The 24,903-nt window shown below is 46.3% G+C and overlaps 2 protein-coding genes across 2 annotated transcripts in view; both read left to right on the forward strand.

Annotated features, from left to right (window-relative positions):
* The window catches only part of LOC132765801 (zinc finger protein 791-like), an 84,462-nt gene that overhangs the window by 55,006 nt on the left and 4,553 nt on the right, over positions 1–24,903 (forward strand). The window contains exon 2 of the mRNA XM_067465190.1: positions 23,729–24,331. Coding sequence (XP_067321291.1) covers positions 23,773–24,331 — 559 coding nt within the window. The 5' untranslated portion in view covers positions 23,729–23,772. The remainder of the gene's footprint in view (positions 1–23,728; positions 24,332–24,903) is intronic.
* On the forward strand, positions 1,444–17,625 carry LOC132765307 (zinc finger protein 157-like). The gene is made up of 5 exons (XM_060759587.2): positions 1,444–1,545; positions 11,315–11,879; positions 13,787–13,869; positions 14,030–14,150; positions 15,727–17,625. The coding sequence occupies exons 2-5, from the start codon at positions 11,315–11,317 to the stop codon at positions 16,857–16,859; spliced, it is 1,902 nt and encodes a 633-aa protein (XP_060615570.2). The 5' UTR covers positions 1,444–1,545; the 3' UTR covers positions 16,860–17,625.

Consider the following 24,903-nt stretch of genomic DNA (forward strand, 5'->3'; position numbering starts at 1 on the left):
GCAGGGTTCCGTCCTGGGCCCGGTCCTGATCAAGATCTTGATTAATGACTTAGATGAAGGGTTAGAAGGCAGGATCATCAAGTTTGCAGACGACACGAAATTGGGAGGGAGAGCCAATACTCCAGAGGACAGGAGCAGGATTCAAAACGATCTTGACAGATTAGAGAGATGGGCCAAAACTAACAAAATGAAGTTCAACAGTGACAAATGCAAGATACTCCACTTTGGCAGAAAAAAATGAAATGCAAAGATACAGAATGGGGGACGATGCCTGGCTCGAGAGCAGTGCGTGTGAAAAAGATCTTGGAGTCCTCGTGGACAACAAGTTAAACATGAGCCAACAATGTGATGTGGCGGCAAAAAAAGCCAATGGGATTTTGGCCTGCATCAATAGGAGCCTAGTGTCTAGATCTAAGGAAGTAATGCTACCCCTCTATTCTGCCTTGGTTAGACCACATCTGGAATATTGTGTTCAATTCTGGGCACCACAATTGAAGAGAGATATTGACAAGCTGGAATGTGTCCAGAGGAGGGCGACTAAAATGATCAAGGGTCTGGAGAACAAGCCTTATGAGGAGTGGCTTAAGGAGCTGGGCATGTTTAGCCTGAAGAAGAGAAGGCTGAGAGGAGACATGATAGCCATGTATAAATATGTGAGAGGAGGCCACAGGGAGGAGGAGGGAGCAAGCTTGTTTTCTGCTTCCCTGGAGACTAGGATGCAATGGAGCAATGGCTTCAAACTACAAGAGAGGAAATTCCACCTGAACATGAGGAAGAACTTCCTGACTGTGGGAGCCGTTCAGCAGTGGAACTCTCTGCCTCGGAGTGTGGTGGAGGCTCCTTCTTTGGAAGCTTTTAAGCAGAGGCTGGATGGCCATCTGTCAGGGGTGATTTGAATGCAATATTCCTGCTTCTTGGCAGAATGGGGTTGGACTGGATGGCCCATGAGGTCTCTTCCAACTCTTTGATTCTATGATCCACTGTTCTTTCTTGGCTTCAGAGATGGAGGACACAATGCTCTGCGCTGCCTGAAGGGTCTGCTCACTAAATGGGTCTTCGTTGTGGAGCCTGTAATAGTTTTCCAACAAGGCAGCTGTTTCAGGAGTAATGCCCTGAAGGTAGTGGGTTCTGCAGCCTCTCGGTATAGAGGCCCATGAGCAGGTTTTCACGATTTCAATAAAGTGCTCGTATTTCTCAGGGATTGGTGCAAACGATGTGATCATGTCATCATCATCATCATTATTATTATGCCTCTCATTAAATCAAACCAAAAGAAAACATGTTGGAGGGTTGAGAGTGCCTGCAGTCTTAAAGGAAGCCTGTTCCCCACTGATCCCCGCAATCGTGCACCCCACACACACATACATTACACACACTTCCTGGCTGGATCCTCTCCTGAGGTCCAACAAGAGAGAGAGAGGGAGGGAGGGAGGGAGGGGAGGCCCCGCCCACAGCAGCTGAAGGAAGCTCGGGAGAAGAGTGGCAGCCAGAGACAAAGAGGCAGGAGCTGGTCCTTGCCCATCTCTCCCCTCTCAGGGCCAAGCGGTGAGTCCTCCTTTCCCCCCATCATCCTCTGCTTTTCTTAGGAAGCCTCAGACCTGGAGGTGAAGGGGAGGGGAGGGTGCCTTTGGGGAGAAGAAGGAGGGAGAGAAACAAAGCCCCGCCACCGGGGAACATGGGCCAGGGCTGCGGACTGCAACTCCCAGGAATCTCAGGACATCTGGAAGGCCAGAGGCATGGGGTGGGCTCTGCAGTTGGCCCTTCCCTCCCTGCTCTCCTCCTTGAGACCCCCTCCCTTTCCCCTCCCTCCTCCCTCTCAGGAGAAGCAGTGGTTCTCCACCTTCCTCATGCTGCGACCCCTTAATGCAGTTCCTCATGTGATGGTGGCCCCCAACCATCACATTATTTTTGTTGCTACTTCATAACTATCATTTTGCTACTGTTATGAATCGTCATGTAAACTATCCAATATGCAGGATGTGTTTAAATTCACTGGACCGAATTTGGCACAAATACCCGATGCACCCCAATTTCAATACTATTGAGCTTGGGGGGGGGGGGGGGATAATTTTGTAATTTGGGAGTTGTATTGTTTGGATTTATAGTTAACTTACAATTAAAGAGAATTCTGAACTCCACCAAGGATGAGATTGAACCAAACTTGGCACACAGAACTGCCATGAACAACAGAACACACTGGAAGGGTTTGGTGGGCATTGACCTTGAGTTTGGGAGTTGTAGTTCACCTACATCCAGAGAGCACTGTGGACTCAAACAATTATTTATTTATTTGTCGTGTCAGGGCAACCAGTCAATTATATTACATTTCTAACAGAACAAAGCAAACAAACAGGGAAAATACAAAATGTGTGAGTTTGGTAGTTGATTAAATGTCCTCTGACCAGTATCTGGCCACTTGGAGTGCCTCTGGTGTTGCCGCAAGGAGGTCCTCCACTGTGCATGTGGCAGGGCTCAGGGTACATTGCAGCAGGTGGTCTGTGGTCTGCTCTTCTCCCCACTCGCATGCCGTGGATTCCCCTTTGTAGCCCCATTTCTTAAGGTTGGCTCTACATCTCGTCTGTTCAGCACTTTCCAAGTCACCCAGTCTTCTGTGTGCCCAGAGGGGAGTCTCTCCTTTGGTATCAGCCATTGGTTGAGGTTCTGGGTTTGAGCCTGCCACTTTTGGACTCTTGCTTGCTGGGGTGTTCCAGCGATTGTCTCTGTAGATCTTAGAAAACTATGTCTTGATTTAAGTCATTGACGTGCTGGCTGATACCCAAACAAGGGATGAGCTGGAGATGTCTCTGCCTTGGTCCTTTCACTATTGGACTCAAACAATGATGGATCTGGACCAAACTTGCCATGAATACTCAATATGCCCAAATGTGAACACTGGTGGAGTTTCAGGGAAATAGACCTTGACATTTGGGAGCACACTCTCCCTCACCCACACATGCGCACCACGCTGCTGTGTGCTGAGCATGCCTGCTCCCCCATCACCAATTGGAGTCTCCCCTGGCTGAGAGGCCAGCCAATCACAGCAGAGGAGGGGTTTTGGTGTGAGGATTTGCCATCTGTTTCCAGAAAGGAAGAGAAGGACAGGCAGAGGGATTGTCAGCCTTCTATGCCAAAGGGGTTCCTCAAACCATCAGAAATATGGTCTGAGGAACCCCTCACAACCCCCCAGTGGTCCCAACCCCCAGGGTGAGAAACATTGCTCCAAAGAGAAGGAAAGAGAGGCAAGTGCTGCAGGGACACACAGCAGGCAGGGAAGAGAGGAGGCAGGCAAAGCAGAGTTGAGGCAGAAAGGACATCCAGACCTCCAAAGTCTAACTGGGAGACCAGACGAGGACTGGAGAGACAAGAGACCATGGAGATAAGGGGGGTTGAACTTGGAACAATTTGGGGGCAAGCTTATATAGGAAGTATGGTACTTCTTGATGCCCTTTTTAAAGAGTTGGCAATGAGAGCATGCTATGCAGACTGCACCCAGGAAATCAGGAGACGCTTCCTTCTTGGGAGGAGAGCCATGTCCAATCTCAATAAGATAGTGAAGAGTAGAGACATCACACTGGCAACCAAGATCCAAATAGGTAAAGCAATGGTCTTCCCCAAAGTCACCTACGATGTGAGAGCTGGACCTTAGGGAAGGCTGAGCGAAGGAAGATCGATGCTTTTATTTATTTATTATTTATTTATTTCATTTATACCCCGCCCTTCTCACCCCGGGGGGGGGGGGGGACTCAGGGCGGCTTACAGTGGGGGCACAATTAGATGCCCAAAACAATTCACAAGCAATACAAATACAAACAATTCAACAATTAAATAAAAACATCAGTACATAATAAAATAATAAAAACAGTCTCATGCTCAGGGTTCAGAGTCCATATATCCATTCCATTCCATTTGTCCTTGTCTATCATCAGATCCTTCAGTTAGCTGACCAAAGGCTTGATCCCAGATCCAGGTTTCAGTTTTTTCCTAAATGCCAAAAGGGAAGATGACGATCTAATCTCCCTGGGGAGTGAGTTCCACAGGTGGGGGGGCCACCACTGAGAAGGCCCTGCTCCTCGTCCCCGCCAGCCTCACTTGTGACAGTGGCGGGGTCGAGAGCAGGGCCTCCCCAGAAGATCTTAAGCTTCGAGGTAGGACGTAGAGGGAGATCCGTTAAGACAAATACACTGGGCCGGAACCGTATAGGGTTATGTAGGTCAAAACCAGCACTTTGAATTGTGCTTGGAATTGGATCGGCAGCCAGTGGAGTTGACATAACAGGGGGGTGGTGTGCTCCCTGTACGTTGCTCCGGTGAGCAATCTGGCTGCTTCTCGCTGGACTAATTGTAGTTTCCGAGCAGTCTTCAAAGGCAACCCCACGTAGAGTGCGTTGCAGTAATCCAGCCGGGATGTGACAAGAGCGTGGACCATCGTGGCCAGATCTGGCTTCTCAAGGTACGGGCGCAGCTGGCGCACAAGTTTTAATTGTGCGAAAGCTCTCCTGGCCACCGCTGAGACCTGGGGTTCCAGGCTCAGCGATGAGTCCAGGATCACTCCCAAGCTGCGAACCTGCGTCTTCAAGGGGAGTGTCACCCCGTCTAACACAGGCTGTAACCCTATACCCTGTTCGGCCTTACGACTGACCAGTAGGACCTCTGTCTTGTCTGGATTCAATTTCAATTTGTTAGCTCTCATCCAGTCCGATACAGTGGCTAAACACCGGTTCAAGGTCTCTTTTGAGCTGTGGTGTTGGAGGAAAGTGCTGAGAGTGCCTTGGACTGCGAGACGATCCAACCAGTCCATCCTCCAGGAAATAAAGCCCGACTGCTCACTGGAGGGAAAGATACTAGAGACAAAGTTAAAGTCCTTTGGCCACATCATGAGGAGACAGGAAAGCTTGCAGAAGACAATGATGCTGGGGAAAGTGGAAGGCAAAAGGAAGAGGGGCCGACCAAGGGCAAGATGGATGGATGGCATCCATGGACTGACCTTGAAGGAGCTGGGGGTGGTGACGGCCAACAGGGAGCTCTGGTGTGGACTGGCCCATGAGGTCACGAAGAGTTGGAAGCAGCTGAAGGAATGAACAACAAACTGTCACTACCTTCTTGCTTTCAGTCAACTGCCTTAGCTATTTCCCTAGGTAACTTTACCTGACCAACTAACTTTAACTGACCAATCAGTAGAGAAGCTATTTGCATGAGAGCGACCTGATTGGCCGGATGCAAATGAGCAGGTGCCAAGGTCGCTCTCATGCAAATAGCTTCTCTACTGGTGCTGCTGCTCCTTGAGAGCAACAAAATGGCTGCTCACACGCCAACCTTTTTAAGGTAGGCCACGTACCAACTTTCTAAGGTGAGATAGATCCATTACACCTGCCATCTTGGGAGGGGGAACTGGTGGGGCACCAGCAGCATTGCAACTGGATTCCCATAGTGTTGCTTTATATTTACTCTAAGCTGCCAGGGCTCTGCTTTTCTTACAGGGAAGCCATACAGCGGCAACACAAAAATGGGTTTCTTGTATCAGGGGCAAACCAAGAATGGGCAGCTTGCCCAGCTCTTTAAGCCGCTCCTCATAGGGCTTGTTCTCCAGACCCTTGGTCATTTTAGTCGCCTGAATCGTTGGAGGCCACAGACAATATCTTTTGACCAAAAACAGGCAACAGCAACGGCATTGTCTGTAGCTGAACAGACTCAGAAGTATTTATTTATTTTATTTATCGTGTCATCAGCAACCATTGTATTACAATTCTAACAGAGCAAAACAAACACAGAGATTAAAAAGAAAAAGAAAGAAAAAGAAAGAAAAAACCACACAGATTTTGTAAATTTGGTATTTGGTTAAATGTCCTTTGACCAGTATCTGGCCACTTGGAGTGCCTCTGGGGTTGCCGCAAGAAGATCCTCCATTGTGCATGTGGCTGGGCTCAGGTTGCATTGCAGCAGGTGGTCAGTGGTTTGTTCTTCTCCGCACTCGCATGCCGAGGATTCCACCCTGTAGCCCCATTTCTTAAGATTGGCTCTGCATCTCGTGGTGCCAGAGCGCAATCTGTTCAGCGCCTTCCAAGTTGCCCAGTCTTCTGAGTGCCCAGGGGGGAGTCTCTCATTTGGTATCAGCCATGGATTGAGGTTCTGGGTTTGAGCCTGCCACTTTTGGACTCTCGCTTGCTGAGGTGTTCCAGCGAGTGTCTCTGTACATCTAAGAAAACTATGTCTTGATTTAAGTCGTTGACGTGCTGGCTGATACCCAAACAGGGGATGAGCTGGAGATGTCTCTGCCTTGGTCCTTTCACTATTGGCTGCTACTTCCCGGCGGATGTCAGGTGGTGCAATACTGGCTAAGCAGTGTAATTTCTCCAGTGGTGTGGGGCGCAGACACCCCGTGATAATGCGGCATGTCTCATTAAGAGCCACATCCACTGTTTTAGTGTGATGAGATGTGTTCCACACTGGGCATGCATACTCAGCAGCAGAGTAGCATAGCGCAAGGGCAGATGTCTTCACTGTGTCTGGTTGTGATCCCCAGGTTGTGCCAGTCAGCTTTCGTATGATGTTGTTTCTAGCGCCCACTTTTTGTTTGATGTTCAGGCAGTGCTTCTTGTAGGTCAGAGCACGGTCCAGAGTGACTCCCAGGTATTTGGGTGCGCTGCAATGCTCCAATGGGATTCCTTCCCAGGTAATCCTCAGAGCTCGGGATGCTTGTCTGTTCTTAAGGTGAAAGGCGCATGTCTGTGTTTTAGATGGATTAGGGATCAGCTGGTTTTCCCTGTAATAGGCAGTAAGACTCAGAAGTGGAGTGGACAGATCGAAAGACAACCTGGCAAAATGACCCTACTTAAAACAGCGTTTCTCAACCTGGGGGTCGGGACCCCTAAGGGGGTCACGAGGGGGTGTCAGAGGGGTCACCAAAGACCATCAGAAAACACAGTATTTTCTGTTAGTCGTGGGGGTTCTCTGTGGGAAGTTTGGCCAAATTCTATCATTGGTGGGATTCAGAATACTCTTTGATTGTAGGTGAACTATAAATCCCAGCAACTATAATTCCCAAATGTCAAGGTCTATTTTCCCCAAACTCCACCAGTGTTCACATTTGAAAATATTGACTATTCATGCCAACTTTGGTCCAGATCCATCATCATTTGAGTCCACAGTGCTCTCTGGATATAGGTGAACTACAACTCCAAAACTCAAGGCCACTACCAACCAAACCCTTCCAGTATTTTTTGTTGTTTATGGGTGTTCTGTTTGCCAAGTTTGGTTCAATTCCATCATTGGTGGAGTTCATAATGCTCTTTGATTGTAGGTGAACTATAAATCCCAGCAACTACAACTCCCAAATGACAAACTCAATCCCCCTCCCCACTGCACCAGTATTCAAATTTGGGTGTATCTTGCATGTCTGCCAAATTTGGTCCAGTGAATGAACATACATCCTACAAATCAGATATTTACATGACAATTCATAACAGTAGCAAAATTACAGTTTTGAAGTAGCAACAAAAATAATGTTATGGTTGGGGGTCACCACAACATGAGGAACTGTATTAAGGGGTCGCAGCATTAGGAAGCATTAGGAACACTGACCTAAAAGAATCCCACACCTTGTGTGACTGTGGAGCAGAACAGACAACTCTGCATCTGTATGCTTGTCCACTATGCCCTGCCTCATGTACAGAGGAGGAATCATAGAATCCTAGAGTTGGAAGAGACCTGGTGGGCCATCCAGTCCAACCCCATTCTGCCAAGAAGCAGGAAAATTGCCTTCAAAGCAGCCCCAACAGTCTCTGCTTAAAAGCCTCCAAAGAAGGAGCCTCCACCACACGGCAGGACAGAGAGTTCCACTGCTGAACAGCTCTCTCAATCAGGAAGTTCTTCCTAATATTCAGATGGAATCTCCTCTCTTGTAGTTTGAAGCCATTGCTCCATTGCGTCCTAGTCTCCAGGGAAGCAGAAAACAAGCTTGCTCCCTCCTCCCTTGGACTTCCTCTCACATATTTATACATGGCCATCATATCTTCTCTCAGCCTTCTCTTCTTCAGGCTAAACATGCCCAGCTCTTTAAGCCGTTCCTCATAGGGCTTGTTCTCCAGAACCCATGGATTGAGGTTCCAGGTTTTAACCTGCCACTTTTGGACTCCAGTTTGCTGAGATGTTCCTCTGAGTATCTCTGTAGATCTTAGGACGTGTTTCTTTTAGTCGCCTGAATCATGGGAGGCTACAGACAATATCTTTTGACCAAAAAACAGGCAACAGCAACGGCATTGTATGTAGCCTCCAACAATTCGGGCGACTAAACAGTCGCCCGAATTGTTGGAGGCTACAGACAGTGCCGTTGCTGTTGCCTGTTTTTGGTCAAAAGATATTTAACCATCTGCACTCCTTCTATTTTTATCAGTTTTATACTAATGTATGCAATGCTTTTGATACAAAATAAATAAATATATAGTATCAGAAGGAAATTGAGAATACATTTCCCCTTTTGCAATTAATAATCTAGCTGGAAGGAAAAAGGAAGAGGGGCCAACCAAGGGCAAGATGGATGGATGGTATCATTGAAGTGACTGGCTGCACCTTGAAGGAGCTGGGGGTGGTGACGGCCGACAGGGAGCTCTGGAGTGGGCTGGTCCATGAGGTCACGAAGAGTCGGAAGCAACTGAACGAATGAACAACAATCTAGCTGCTGTTAATAGCGTGTCTATTATTTTTTTCCATCTTATCTTTCCCATCCTCTTTTTTTTTAATTAAAAGTAATATTTCTACTGGATTCCTTCTAATCTTTATATCCATAATATTTCCTATTTCCCTTATAACCAATTCCCCAAAATCTTTTCCATATTTGCAATCCCACCACATATGCATGTAGGTTCCAATTTCTTGGCACCCTCGCCAACATTTTCCATTTGTCTTATGTTTAACCTTCTTGGTGTTAAATACCATTTCCAAATGTATTTATCATAATTTGCTTTTATTCTAATTGACATGCTTTAAATTGTGTTGCTTAATTAATGAATAGTTTAAAGAAGCCTGGAAAATGGCACTGAACGAAAAGCTAACATCAAATTTAAAAGTAAAGAAGAGATTATGTAAAAAAAAAATGACTTTGAAAGTATTTGGAGAACATTTCTAGAAAATGTATTGGAAAAAGAAGATGGGGATTTACCTCCAAATGAAGAATTGAACTTTTGGTGGGACTTTAGAAGAAGAGATGGCTCTGGAGAAGGGGAGCACAGGGGTGGATGTAAACAAAAGAGGGCAGAAAAAATGAAATGCAAAGATACAGAATGGGGGACGATGCCTGGCTCGAGAGCAGTACGTGTGAAAAAGATCTTGGAGTCCTCGTGGACAACAAGTTAAACATGAGCCAACAATGTGATGTGGCGGCAAAAAAAGCCAATGGGATTTTGGCCTGCATCAATAGGAGCATAGTGTCTAGATCTAAGGAAGTAATGCTCCCCATGCTCTATTCTGCTTTGGTTAGACCACACCTGGAATATTGTGTCCAATTCTGGGCACCCCAATTCAAGAGAGATATTGACAAGCTGGAATGTGTTCAGAGGAGAGCAACTAGAATGATCAAGGGTCTGGAGAGCAAGCCCTATGAGGATCGGCTAAAGGAGCTGGGCATGTTTAGCCTGAAGAAGAGAAGGCTGAGAGGGGATATGATAGCCATGTATAAATATGTGAGAGGAAGCCACAGGGAGGAGGGAGCAAGCTTGTTTTCTGCTTCCTTGGAGACTAGGATGCGGAACAATGGCTTCAAACTACAAGAGAGGAGATTCCATCTGAACATTAGGAAGAACTTCCTGACTGTGAGAGCCGTTCAGCAGTGGAACTCTCTGCCCCGGAGTGTGGTGGAGGCTCCTTCTTTGGAAGCTTTTAAGCAGAGGCTGGATGGCCATTTGTCAGGGGTGGTTTGAATGCAATATTCCTGCTTCTTGGCAGGGGGTTGGACTGGATGGCCCATGAGGTCTCTTCCAACTCTTTGATTCTATGATTCTATGAGGGGGAAATGTATATATAAAATTGTATTTTTTCTCAAATAAAAATTTATTTAAAAAAAAAAGGAAATTGAGAATACAGTTATAATCTATATAAATAAAAATGTAATGTTTGTTTGTGGGATGAACAGAACTCAAAAACCACTGGATGATTTGACACAAATTTGGACACAAGACACCTAACAACCCAATGTATGTCCTTCACTCAAAAAGAATGATTTTGTCATTTGGGAGTTGTAGTTGCTGGGAGTTATAGTTCACCTACAATCAAAGAGCATTATGAACCCCAACGATGGAATTGAACCAAACTTAGCGCACAGTTCTTCCACGACCAACAGAAAATACTGCAAGGCTTTGGTGGGCAGTGTCCTTTGGTTTCGGAGTTGTAGTTCACCTACATCCAGGCAGCACTATGGACTCAAACAGTGATGGATTTGGACCAAACTCTACATGAATACCCAATATACCCAAATGTGAACACTGGTGGATTTTAGGGAAAATAGAATCTTGACATTTGGGAATTGTAGTTGCTGGGATTTTATAGTTCACCTACAATCATAGAGCATTCTGAACCCCACCAACAGTAGAATTGGGCCAAACCTCCCACACAGAACCCCTATGACCACCAGAGTAGGCCACAGCAACATGTGGCAGGGGACGGCTAGTGTATTTTAAAAACCCACAAAGTTAAAAACTTGGCGTTATGCTAAATGTCCTTTGACCAGAAGCTGGCCATTTGGAGTGCTTCTGGTGTTGCTGTGAGATGGGCTCAGACTGCATTGTAGTCAGTGGTCTGTGGTTTGCTCTTCTGTGCACTCGCATGTCACAGACTCCACATTGTAGCCCCATTTCTTAAGGTTGGCTCTGCATCTCTTAGTGCCTGTTAAGCACCTTCCAAGTTGCCCAGTCTTCTGTGTGCCCAGGAGGAAGTTTCTCATCTGGTATCAGCCATGGTTTGAGGTTCCGGGTTTTAACCTGCCACTTTTGGACTCCCATTTGCTGAGATGTTCCTGTGAGTATCTCTGTAGATCTTCGGAAGTTGTTTCTTGATTTAAGGCATTGGTGACCTATTTTCTGGGTTGTTGTAGGTTTTTCCGGGCTGCGTTTGGTGGTCCCTATGTAGACTTGTCCACAGCTGCATGGTATACGGTAGACTCCTGCAGAAGTGAGAGGATCCCTCTTGTCCTTGCTGAACGTAGCATTTGTTGGATTTTCTTGGTGGTATTTTCTCTTGGTACCTATTTTCTCTTGATGGTAGTAGATCATTAACCTGGACTTCATCTCCTTTTTGTCTTGCGTACCCTTTGCTTTGTGACATTTCAGATGGAGAAGGGAAGAGGTTCTTCAGCCCAGATAGAGCCCAGAGTGAAGATGGAGCTAAACCAGACCTGCACTGAAGGAGGAAGAAAGCCCTGTAAAATGTGGGGCAGGAGAAGTTTTGGGTTCCCAGGCAGAATGGGTCAGGATGTCCTGGAGGAGAAGGCCTTCAGCGCAGACCTTCAGTGCCAATGCTTCCGGCGCTTCTGCTTCCGGGAGGCCTTGGGGCCCCGAGAGGTTTGCAGCCGGCTCCACTCTCTCTGCCGCCTGTGGCTGAAGCCTGAGGAACACTCCAAAGCGGAGATGCTGGACCTGGTGATCCTGGAGAAGTTCTTGGCCGTCATTCCTGCGGAGATGGAGCGCTGGGTGAGGGAATGTGGGGCAGAGACTAGCTCCCAGGCCGTGGCCTTGGCTGAAGGCTTTCTTCTGAGTCGGGAAGAAGAGGAGAAAGCCCTACAGGAAGAGCAGCAGGGGAGAGAGGCCCTTCAGGCCCAGGTGGTCCCATTGGATACCAGCCAAGGCTTCCCTTCCAGGTGGATGAAGCTGGAGGACAAAAGAGCTACTCTACCAGGTAAGAGGCCTTGTGCTCCGTCCTCATTCTCAAGGTTCCTCCACATATATGGTGTTTGGTTACATCTCCAGTAAGACTTGTTTTCAATAGCTGGAGTGTTAGAACATTAGAATATCTAGATGCATATTGTTTGAAACTGGCTGCATTGAATGAATGCTTATAATAGAATCATAGAATCAAAGACTTGGAAGAGACCTCATGGGCCATCCAGTCCAACCCCATTCTGCCAAGAAGCAGGAATATTGCATTCAAATCACCCCTGACAGATGGCCATCCAGCCTCTGTTTAAAAGCTTCCAAAGATGGAGCCTCCACCACACTCCGGGGCAGAGAGTTCCACTGCTGAACGGCTCTCACAGTCAGGAAGTTCTTCCTCATGTTCAGATGGAATCTCCTTTCTTGTAGTTTGAAGCCATTGTTTCGCGTCCTAGTCTCCATGGAAGCAGAAAACAAGCTTGCTCCCTCCTCCTCCCTGTGGCCTCCTCTCACATATTTATACATGGCTATCATATCTCCTCTCAGCCTTCTCTTCGTCAGGCTAAACATGCCCAGCTCCTTAAGCCGCTCCTCATAGGGCTTGTTCTCCAGACCTTTTATCATTTTAGTCGCTCTCCTCTGGACACATTCCAGCTTGTCAATATCTCTCTTGAATTGTGGTGCCCAGAATTGGACACAATATTCCAGATGTGGTCTAACCAAAGCAGAATAGAGGGGTAGCATTACTTCCCTAGATTTAGACACTATGCTCCTATTGATGCAGGCCAAAATCCCATTGGCTTTTTTTGCCGCCACATCACATAATAGAATCATAGAACCATAGCATTGGAAGACCACATGGGCCATCTAGTCCAACCCCCTGCCATGCAGAAAAGCACAATCAAAGTATCCCTGACAGATGGCAATCCAGCTTCTGTTTAAAAGGTTCCAAGGAAGGAGCTTCCACCACACTCCAAGGCAGAGAGTTCCACTGCTCTCACAGTTAGAAGTTCGAACCCTCTTGATGGCACTCCAGTCATCACTTCTTTCCAGGGTGAAGTGGAACCATTGTTGAGCATCCTTTGGGTTCAATCACTTATTTATTTATTTATTTATTTATTTATTTACAGTATTTATATTTTGCCCTTCTCACCCCGCAGGGGACTCAGGGCGGATTACAATGTACACATATATGGCAAACATTCAATGCCAAGACACACAACAGATATAGACAGACAGTTGAGGCTATGTAACTTTTCTGGCCGCCAGGGGAGCTGTCACTTTTATCATCCATCTGCGACACTGATGGAGTACTTCCGCATTCCCCGCATGCTTTGCTGGAGTCTTTTATGGCCTCATAAATTAGTTAAATTAGCCTCCCCACACATAGGTGGCACCTAATTTTCCTACTTGACAGATGCAACTGTCTTTCGGGTTGCAAAGGTCGACAACAAGCTACACAAATTGGTCAGAAGCTCACTCTGACCCGGGCTGGCTTCGAACTCATGACCTTTTGGTCCGAAGTGACTTTAATGCAGCTGACACTCAGCCAGCTGAATCACTTAACTAATTACAGATCCACCTAACAGTAGCATTGCCTAGTTTACTTGCAAGAAGGTCATTGGAGACCTCCTTGCAAGTCGAAGGCCTTACTGAAATCAAGATATGCTACATCCACGGTGTTCCCTGCATCTACCAAGCTTGTAACTCTACTGAAAAAAGAGATAAGATTAGTCTGGCATAACTTAATTTTGATAAATCCATGTTGACTAATAGTGATCACAGCATTCCTTTCTAAGTGATTGCAGACTGCCTCCTTAATGATCTTCTCCAGAATCTTTCCTGGTATTGATGTCAGGCTGGCTGGAGAGTAATTGTTTGGGTTCCCTCATTGTCAGTTTTTAATTTTCTTCTTCCTTTGGTATTTCACAGCAGAGGAGCCAAGGATGCTGGGAAGTCATCATAGCTCATCTCTTTGTGAAGCAGGAGAAATGGCCTCCATGGAACAGGATCAGGTAAAAGATGGAAGTAGAAATGGACTGGAGATACTTCTGGAATTGCCTAGGGCCACAGCATGTGGCTGGAACGGTTCTTTCAGTTCCTCAACCGGGGAGCAATATGCCTAGTAGTACAAGAAGCATTGCCGATCTCTTTGTCTTAATCCTCCTCTTTCAGGTGACTTTTGAGGATGTGTCTGTACATTTCAGTGAGGAAGAGTGGGTCCTGCTGGATCCGGATCAACGGACCCTGCACTGGGAAGTCATGGGAGATAATTTTAAGACGTTCGCCTCTTTCGGTAAAGATCCCTCTGAGTCTTGTTGTGTAGAAATCAGTTTTGGAAATGTCACTTGCTTCTGCATAGTTTAGGATCATGATTCTTCATCCAAACATTTTTCCATTGTTCTAGCTGAATTTGTGTAATTATATTTTAAGCCCATTTAGCCACACTATCTTTCTCTTCTTCTTCCTCCATGTCATATCATAACAATAGTTGAGAATTTTTTGAAATCAATCATTCCCTGAATACAACTAAATTTCCAACTCGGATTTAAATGCTACAACTCCACACAGGGACTCCAGTTGAGGTGGGGAGGAATCGAGGAGTGTGGGGTGTGTGGTCATCAATTTTGCCATGACACCAATTTGGGAGAGAGGGCTAATATCCCATAGGACAGGTTCAGGATCCAAAATTTATTTATTTATTTCGCGTATTTCTACCCCACCCTTCTCAACCCCCGAGGGGGGACACAGGGCGGCTTACAAAAGGCACAATTCGATGCCTACACAAACAATAAAAATAAAACATACATAAACAGCAATTAAAACAATTATAAACAATTAAAACAATCAATTATACATTATACATCACATGATCTTACTATATTAGAAAACTGGGGTAAAACCAATTAAATTAATTTCAACAGGAAGAAAATCCCCAAATCTATTTTTAAATGACTGGATTATATCACATTTCAATGTACCTGCACATAGAAATACAACTAAAACACTCTCTTCTTGAGAAAACATAAGTCATTCATCCAGACTGACTTATGGCTCATCCCTTTTTTGGGTATCAGCCAGCACGTCAATGACTTAAATCAAGAAATAGTTTTCTAAGATTTACAGGACACTCATAGGAACACCTCAGCAAGCGAGAGTCCAAAAGTGGCAGGCTCAAACCCAGAACCTCAATCAATGGTTGATACCAAATGAGAGACTCCCTCCTGGGCACACAGAAAACTGGGCGACTTGGAAGGCGCTGAACAGACTGCACTCTGGCACCATGAGATGCAGAGCCAACCTTAAGAAATGGAGCCACAAAGTGGAATCCACAACATGCGAGTGTGGAGAAGAGCAAACCACTGACCACCTGCTGCAATGCACCCTGAGCCCTGCTACATGCACAATGGAGGACCTTCTTGCAGAAACACCAGAAGCACTCCAAGTGGCCAGATACTGGTCAAAGGACATTTAATCAACTACCAAGCTTGCAAACTTTATGTTTTGTCTGTTTGTTTTGTTCTGTTAAAAATGTAATACAACTGTTTGGTTGCCCCTGACATGATAAATAAGTAATTCCAGACTGATACGTTTTTGAGCTCTCAATTTATAACTCCGAAAAAAAAGCATGACAATTTTACCCAGAATAATGTTGGATCATAATCCTGTTGCTGGGGTGTTGTTTATTAGAACAGGAACGTTTAATTGGAAAATTAAAATTATTATTTAATGTTGAAAAAGAGTAACAATGAAGAATCAAAGTGAAATTTTCAAGGGAGGACTAATAAGAGGATGGTCTGGACTGCTAATTAATAGACTTATATTCCGCTTCTATTTTCTCATGTCTTCTTAATGTTTCTTTTTTCTTCAAGGTGGTGCTGGAGAAGAGAGTGAAAATGGAACAGCATCGTGTAAAGTGTGGTGGAAAACAGCAGGATATAAAGAGGGGGAAGAGGGAATCCTGGAAATGGAAAGAGAAGATTATAGAAGGAAGGAGTGTTGTGCTGATACAAGGGAAATCACAATCCAAGAAACAGTAGATGAAAGCAGGGAGATCAGGAACTGTCTTGTCTTTGAGAGTAGCTTCTTGCATGAGGAACCATGCCTGAATGGTGATATCTCCATCCTAATGGAGAAAGGACAGCCTCAGTGCCATCAATGGGAAGAGAGCTTTGGATCTAGTATACACCTTACAAACTATGAAAATCCACAAATTGTGGATAAGCCATATAAATGCCTGGAGTGTGGGAAATGTTACCATCTTAAAGCAAGCCTAAGCAGACACCAAAAATCCCACTTGGAAGAAAAGCCATATAAATGCCTGGAGTGTGGAAAAGATTTTTCTGAAAAGAGAAGTTTTATTGTGCATGAAATGAATCACAGAGGAGAGAAACCCTATCAATGCCTGGAGTGTGGAAAAGGTTTCTCTGAAAAGAGAAGTCTTATTGTGCATGAAATGAAGCACAGAGGAGAGAAACCCTTTAAATGCCTGGAGTGTGGGAAAGGTTTTTCTGATAAAAGAAATCTTATTGGACATGAAATGAATCACAGAGGAGAGAAACCCTATCAATGCCTGGAGTGTGGAAAATGCTTCCCTCAAAAAGAAGTCAGAAATGAACACCAGAAAACTCACATCAGGGGGAAGTCATATAAATGCCTGGAGTGTGGGAAAGGTTTCTTTTGGGGACGACAACTTAAAATCCATGAAAGAACTCATGGACATGAAATGAATGACAAAGGAGAGAAACCTTATAAATGCCTGGAGTGCGGAAAAGATTTTTCTGAGAAGAGAAGTCTTATTGGACATGAAAGGAATCACAGAGGAGAGAAACCCTATCAATGTCTAGAGTGTGGGAAGAGTTTCTGTTGGAAAAATAAACTAAAGCAGCACCAAATCATCCACACAGGAGAGAAGCCGTATCAGTGCCTGGAGTGTGGAAAATGCTTCTCTCTAAAAGGAACCCTCAACAAACACAAAAAAACCCACATGGGACGGAAGCCATAGAAATGCCTGGAATGTGGAAAATGCTTCGCTCAAAAAAGAGGCCCTCAACAGCCATCAAAACACCCAAATGAATGCCTGGAGTGTGAAAAACGTTTCTTTCAGAAAGGACAGCTCAAAAACCACAGAAGAACCCACACAGGAGAACAGCCCTATAAATGCCTGGAGTGTGGAGAAGGATTTTCTGATAAGGGAAATCTTACTGGACGTGAAATGAAGCTTGGCTTTTTCCACCTCCAAGGTTCTGTTATTGTTATTCTTGCCGCAGCAAAACTGTATTGGGAGATTTCTTCATCTTCTTTATGTGATTCTCTCTCTAAATAATCCTAAACACACATTTTGTAAAGAGGGAAACGTTCCAATGTTACCGAATATCACCAATTTGTGATAGATTGCCACACCACTGACACCAATTTGTAAAAGTATCCCACTCTCTCCTGCCTGCACTGGATTTCTTTTACTGTGGTTAGCAACACTGGCCAATCTGCGAAGGTATTCCACCTAATACTGTTTAAATCTCCAAAGGTTTGCTAATTTATAAAAGGTGTAGATAATTATAGCTGTAATTCAGGTAACTGCCACCAACGGGAGGTAATGCCGATGAGAACTGGTTCCCAGACGCAGATATATAGAGATTACACTGTCTTCAAACAAAAGTTAATAAGTTTATTTTGAACAAAGCGTATGGTTGCAGGCTGTTGATAAACTTGGAAATACTTTGAGAACTTTACATGTAACTTGGTTGCAATACAGTTCACACTTCTGGATGTTACAACTTGTAATTGACTTTTACTGTGGTGAAGCACTTTCTTAAACAATGTTTCCTGAGGTGAATAGCCTTCCTGTTTGATCCTTCCGTGATCAAACCCCAGATCTCTAGTTCATTTCTAACTAGTGATCTAAACAAGCTTCTCTTAGTCCTCTCTAACTAATGAAACTAATTAGGTTTCCCCTTCAGCCTTCCTAAACTGAAGAAACCTCTGACTATTCACAAACACTGCTTCTCTACTTCCCACTCTCTCTCTCTCTGTACTGCTAACTCCGACTCCAAAACCCTAACTGAACATTAACTGTCGTTTTTCAAACTCTCCCCTCTAAGCTCCTCCCACTTCTCTCTCTAGGCTACATCGTCTCCATGGCAACGCACTCCTCTCAGTTAGGCCGCTCCAGCATTAGTGCAGCCAATCTAAACACAAATACAGTTAAAATCATACAATTTATAATCAACTTCTGTACAGAAGCTTGGCTTTTTCCACCTCCAAGGTTCTGTTATTGTTATTCTTGCCGCAGCAAGACTGTATTGGGAGATTTCTTCATCTTCTTTATGTGATTCTCTCTCTAAATAATCCTAAACACACATTTCTGGCTTTTTTCTTAAACGTTTAGAGATAATTTTGTTTCCCCAAAATTTTGTACTGTCTTGCAGGTCCACCAAACATGAAAAAGTACCTTTCTGCATAGAATCATAGAATCAAAGAGTTGGAAGAGACCTCATGGGCCATCCAGTCCAACCCCATTCTGCCAAAAAGCAGGAATATTTATTTATTTATAGTGTCAGGAGAAAACAAACAGGTGTATTGCATTTTTTAACAAACAAACAAACAAAACACAAAGTTTGCAAGCTTGGTAGTTGATTAAATGTCCTTTGACAAGTGTTGCTGCAAGAAGGTCCTCCATTATGCATGTGGCGGGGCTCAGGTTGCATTGCAGCAGGTGGTCAGTGGTTTGCTCTTCTCCACACTCGCATGTTGAGGATTCCACTTTGTGGCCCCATTTTTTAAGGTTGGCTCTGCACCTCGTGGTGCCAGAGTGCAGTCTGTTCAGCGCAGGGGGGAGTCTCTCATTTGATATCAGCCATGGATTGAGGTTCTGGGTTTGAGCCTGCTACTTTTGGACTCTTGCTTGCTGGGGTGTTCTAGCAAGTGTCTCTGTAGATCTTAGAAAACTACTTCTTGAGTTAAGTCATTGACATGCTGGCTGATACCCAAACAAGGGATGAGCTGGAGATGTCTCTGCCTTCTTCCTTTCACTATTGGCTGCTACTTCCCGGCAGATGTCAGGTGGTGCAATACTGGCTAGACAGTGTAATTTCTCCAGTGGTGTAGGGTGCAGACACCCCGTGATAATACGGCATGTCTCATTAAGAGCCACATCCACGGTTTTAGCGTGGTGAGATGTGTTCCACACTGGGCATGCATACTCAGCAGCAGAGTAGCATAGCGCAAGGGCAGATGTCTTCACTGTGTCTGGTTGTAATCCCCAGGTTGTGACAGTTAGCTTTCGTATTATATTGTTTCTAGCTCCCACTTTTTGCTTGATATTCAGGCAGTGCCTCTTGTAGGTCAGAGCACGGTCCAAAGTGACTCCCAGGTATTTGGGTGTGTTGCAATGCTCCAGTGGGATTCCTTCCCAAGTCATCCTCAGAGCTCGGGATGCTTGTCTGTTCTTAAGGTGAAAAGCACATGTCTGTATTTCAGATGGATTAGGGATCAGCTGGTTTTCCCTGTAATAGGCAGTAAGAGCACCTAAAGCTTTGGAGATCTTCTGTTCTACCATCTCAAAGCTCCGTGCTTGAGCAGTAATGGCACGATCATCAGCATAGATGAAACTCTCTGTCCCTTCTGGCAGTGGCTGGTCATTTCATAGAATCATAGAGTTGGAAGAGACCTCATGGGCCATCCAGTCCAACCCCCTGCCAAGGAGCAGCCATATTGCATTCAAATCAGCCCCTGACAGATGGCTATCCAGCCTCTGTTTAAAAGCTTCTAAAGAAGGAGCCTCCACCACACTCCAGTGCAGAGAGTTCCACTGCTGAACGGCTCTCACAGTCAGGGAGTTCTTCCTCATGTTCAGATGGAATCTCCTTCCTTGTAGTTTGAAGCCATTGTTCCATTGCGTCCTAGTCTCCAAGGAAGCAGAAAACAAGCTTGCTCCCTCCTCCCTGTGGCTTCCTCTCACATATTTATACATGGCTATCATATCTCCTCCCAGCCTTCTCTTCTTCAGGTTAAACATGCCCAGCTCCTTAAGCCACTCCTCATAGGGCTTGTTCTCCAGACCCTTGATCCTTTTAGTCGCCCTCTTTCTCTGGACACATTCCAGCTTGTCAATATCTCTCTTTAATTGTGATGCCCAGAATTGGACACAATATTCCAGGTGTGGTCTAACCAAGGCGGAATAGAGCATGGGGAGCATGACTTCCCTAGATCTAGACACTATGCTCCTATTGATGCAGGCCAAAATCCCATTGGCTTGTTTTGCCTCCATTTGTGTAAATGTTGAACATTGAGGCAGGCCGTCCTTGTTTCCGCCATCTGCTTCTCTGGCCCTGGAACTCAACAAAAAAGCTCCTGTTTTGTAGCAGGTTTCCTATGAGGCGGGTGAGGTGGGAGTCCTTTGTGATATTATACATTTTTCTCAGGAGGAGGCTTAGAAGCCTGAATAATAGCCTTGGAGGGATTGAAGAAGGAAGGAAAAAGGGAAGGGAGGGGGGATTCACATGGGAGACAGTGGCAGAAATGGGGGGCCCAGTCCCTTCAGGGCCCAAAGGAGGCGTGCCAGGGCCTCTCTCCCTCCCAGAAAGGGGCGTGGCCAGAGGGAGAGGCCCCGCCCCCGGCAGCAGTAGCAGAGTCGCAGGGAGAAGAAGCAGGGGGTGCTCTGGCTCACCTGGAGTCTTCCCCCCCCCCCCCCCCGAAGCCACGCGGTGAGGCCGCCTTCCCCCTTCTGTGAGTTTTCCCGAGGGGAGGAGACCCCTCTGTTGGAAGACCCAACGTGGGAAGGAGGGAGGTGGGCTTCCTTTCCTTCCTTCCTTCCTTCCTTCCTTCCTTCCTTCCTTCCTTCCTTCCTTCTCCCCCTCCCCTTTGAGCCTGGCCAGGAGAAGGGCTGGTAAGCCTCCAGTGGGAAAGGAAAACATGGTCCATGTGCTGCAACTGGAACAGAGGTGGGCTCTGCAGGGGTCCCTTCCAGCTCCCTCCCTTTATTCCTTTGTTTCCTCCCTCCCTTCTCTTCCCTTCTTCCTTTCATCTTCTTTTCCTGCCATCCATGTTTTCTTCCCTCTCTTTCCTTCCGTCCCTCCCATCCTTCTTTTCCTTCCTTCCTTCCTTCCTTCCTTCCTTCCTTCCTTCCTTCCCTTCCATCTTCTCTTCCATCCTTTCCCTTCCCTTCCTTCTACCTGCCATTCTTCTTTCCTTCTCTTCCTTCCACCCTTCCTTCTCTTCTTTCCATCCTTCCTTCCTTTCATCTTCTCTTCCATCCTTCCCTTTCTTCCCTCTCTTTCCTTCCCCTCCTTCCGTCCCTCCCATCCTTCTTTTCTTCCCTTCCCTTCCATCTTCTCTTCCATCCTTTACTCCTTTCCCTTCCTTCCCTCCCTTCCTTCTACCTGCCATTCTTCTTTCCTTCTCTTCTTTCCACCCTTCCTTCTCTTCTTTCCATCCTTCCTTCCTTTCATCTTCTCTTCCATCCTTCCCTTTCTTCCCTCTCTTTCCTTCCCCTCCTTCCGTCCCTCCTATCCTTCTTTTCTTCCCTTCCCTTCCCTTCCCTTCCCTTCCCTTCCCTTCCCTTCCCTTCCCTTCCATCTTCTCTTCCATCCTTTACTCCTTTCCCTTCCTTCCTTCCCTCCCTTCCTTCTACCTGCCATTCTTCTTTCTTTCTCTTCCTTCCACCCTTCCTTCTCTTTTTTCCCATCTTTCCTTCCTTTCATCTTCTCTTCCATCCTTCCCTTTCTTCCCTCTCTTTCCTTCCATCCCTCCCATCCTTCTTTTCTTTCTTTCCTTCCTTCCATCTTCTCTTCCATCCTTTCCTTCCCTTCCCTCCCTTCCTTCTATGTGCCATTCTTCTTTCCTTCTCTTCCACCCTTCCTTCTCTTCTTTCCATCCTTCCTTCCTCTCATCTTCTTTTCCATCCTTCCCTTTCTTCCCTCTCTTCCCTTCTCTTCCCTCCCTCCCTCCTTTCCTTCCTTCCATCCTTCCCTCCCTTCTTTCCATCCTTCCTTCTTCTCTTCCATCCTTCCCTTTCTTCCCTTCCTTCCTTCAGTCCCTCCCTCCTTTCCTTCCTTCCTTCCTTCCATACTTCCCTCCCTTCTACCTGCCATTCTTCTTTCCTTCCCTTCCCTTCCTTCCACCCTTCCTTCTCTTCTTTCCATCCTTCCTTTCCTTCTCTTCCTTCCTTCCATCCTTCCTCCTTGTTCTTCTCCTTGAGCCTCCATTCCCTTTCCCTTCCTCTTCCCCTTTGAGCCTGGGCAGGGGAAGGCCTTGTCAGTCTCCAATGGGAAAGGACAACATGGGCCAGGTGCTGGAACTGGAACAGAGGTGGGCTCTGCAGGTCTCCCACCTCCCTCCCTTTTTTCTTCCCTCTCTTCCTTTCCACCCTGCCTTCTCTTCTTCCCATCCATCCTTCCTTCTCATTCTTTCTTCTCTTCCCCTCATTCCCTCCCATTCTTTCATCTTCTCTTCCTTCCTTCTCTTTCTTTTCCTTCCTTCCATCCCTTCCACTCTTCATTTTTTTCCTTCCTTCCCTCCAGTTCATTTCACCTTCTCTTCCATCCTTTCTTCTTTTCCCTTCCCTCCCTTCCTTCTATCTGCCATTTGTCTTTCCTTCTCTTCCTTCCACCCTTCCTTCTTTCCATCCATCCCTTCCTTCCTTCCTTCCTTCCTTTCATCCACCCTTCCTCCTTGTTCTTCTCCTAGACCCTCCATTCCTTTCCTCTTCCTCCTCCCCTTTGAGACTGAGAAGGAGAAGGCCTTTTAAGTCTCGAATGGGAAAGGAAAACATGGGCCAAATGCTGTAAATAGAACAGAGGTGGGCTCTGCAGGTCTCCATTCCAGCTTCCTTCCTTTCTTCCTTTCCTCTTTTCCTTTCTTCCCTCTCTCCCTTTCCTCCCCTCCTTCTCTTCCCTTCCTTCATTTCATCTTCTCTTCCTTCCATCTTGCCTTCTTTTTCTCTTTCCTTCCTTCCTTCTCCCCCTTCCTTCCTTTCATCTTTTCTTCCATCCTTCCTTTCCCTTCCATCTTTCCCTCCCTCCGTTCTACCTGCCAATTCTTCTTTCCTTCTCTTCCTTCCATCCACCTTTCCTTCTCTTCCTTTCCTTCCCTCCATCCCACCCTTCCTTCTCTTTCCTTCCTTCTCTCCCTTCCTTCTACTTGCTTTCCTTCTACCCTTCCTTTTCTTCTTTCCATCCATCCATCCTTTCTTCCTTCCATCCTTCCTCCTTGTTCTTCTCCTAGACCCTCCGTTCACTTCCCCTTCCTCTTCCCCTTTGAGCCTGGCCAGGAGAAGGGCTTGTCAGTCTCCAATGGGAAAGGAACACATGAGCCAGGTGCTGGAACTGGAACTGAGGTGGGCTCTGCAGGTCTCCCTTCCAGCTTCCTTCCTTCCTCCCTTCCCTCCCTCCCTCCCTCCCTCCCTCCCTCCCTCCCTCCCTCCCTCCCTCCCTCCCTCCCTTCCTTCCTTCCTTCCTTCCTTCCTTCCTTCCTTTCATCTTCTCTTCCATTCATCTTTCTTTCCTTCTCTTTCTCTTTTCTTTATTTTTGTTGATACTTCATAACTGTAATTTTGTTACTGTTATGAATCGTAAGATAAATATCTGATATGCAGGGTGTATTTTCAGTCACTGGGCCAAATTTGGTACAAATGCCCGATATTCCCAAATTTGAATACTGGTGGGGTTGGGGCGGGGCGATTGATTTTGTCATTTGGAATTCCTGACAATTGAACAAGCTCATTAGGGCTTCTGGGAGTTGGGAGGTCCAACAAGCTGGAGGGCTGCAGCTTGAGGATGCCTGGTTTACAGGTATGGTTAGTTCACTTGGATTTTATCTCTCCACTAGCTGTCCCCTGACATGCATTGCTGTGGCCCAGTCTGTGTATATGCGTAGCCTTTGCTTCATGGCATAAAAAGGGAAGAGGTCCTTCAACCAAGATGGAAGCTGTTTTGGAGCCCAGAGCAAAGATGGAGGAGCCAAGTCTACCTAGCCCTGAAGGAGGAAGAGAGCCCAATAAAACATGGGGCAGGAGAAGAGTTGGATTCTGGGAGGAGAGAACACAGTTGGATGCTCTAGATGAGAAGTCCTTCAGTGCATACCTTCAGAGCCAACGCTTCTGGAGCTTCCACTATGAGGAGGCCTTGGGGCCCCGGGAGGCCTGCAGCCGCCTCCACTCTCTCTGCCGCCTGTGGCTGAAGCCTGAGCAACACTCCAAGACGGAGATGCTGGACCTGGTGATCCTGGAGCAGTTCCTGGCCGTCCTTCCTGCGGAGATGGAGCGCTGGGTGAGGGAATGTGGGGCAGAGACCAGCTCCCAGGCCGTGGCCTTGGCTGAAGGATTCCTCCTGAGTCGGGCCAGAGAGGAGAAGGCGCTGCAGGAAGAGTGGCAGGAGAGAAAGGTCCTTCAGTCCCCGGAGACCCCACCAGGTACCAACCAGGGCTTCCCTTCCAGGTGGATCAAACTGGAGGAGGAGGACACAAGAGCTGCTCCACCAGGTGAGAGGTTCCCCTAAATATATGGCCTTTAGTTAGATCCCCAGTAAGACTGGATTGTTACTTGGGAGATCTCTTTAAATACCAGCAAGAGAGTCTCTTTTGGCTGGATTGAAATAGTGGGCAACACAAGAGATTCTCCATTAGGTAAGATGTCTTCATTTGGTTGGTCCCTCACTCTCAAGGATTCCCCCAAATGTCAGGTCTACTGTTGTGTCCTCAAATACATGTTTCCATGGCTGTTTCGTTAGAGGAGGACAAAGGGGCTGCTCCACTGGTGAGATCCCTTCTTTCTCTTGGTCAAAGATCTCCCAATCGTGTGATCTTCTATTCTGTCCCCCAGAATGCGTATCTTGAACAACTGTTTTGTTAGAATGTCCTTAGAACAGTTTAAAGAATATTTGCATCCAAGCTGGTATTGTATGGAATGGGCTGCACCTCAGGAATACGTGTGCCATATAAAATCCTTTCCAGACCCTTCTGACCTTTCTTTGGAGGACGTCCTATTGTTCCCCTTTTGTGTTGTTTAAATTGTAAATAGCTTTGCGTCTTCAAAATGAGCTTAGAGAAATCCA

Source organism: Anolis sagrei, chromosome 2, assembly GCF_037176765.1.
Source record: "Anolis sagrei isolate rAnoSag1 chromosome 2, rAnoSag1.mat, whole genome shotgun sequence".
Taxonomy (NCBI): Eukaryota; Metazoa; Chordata; class Lepidosauria; order Squamata; family Dactyloidae; genus Anolis; species Anolis sagrei.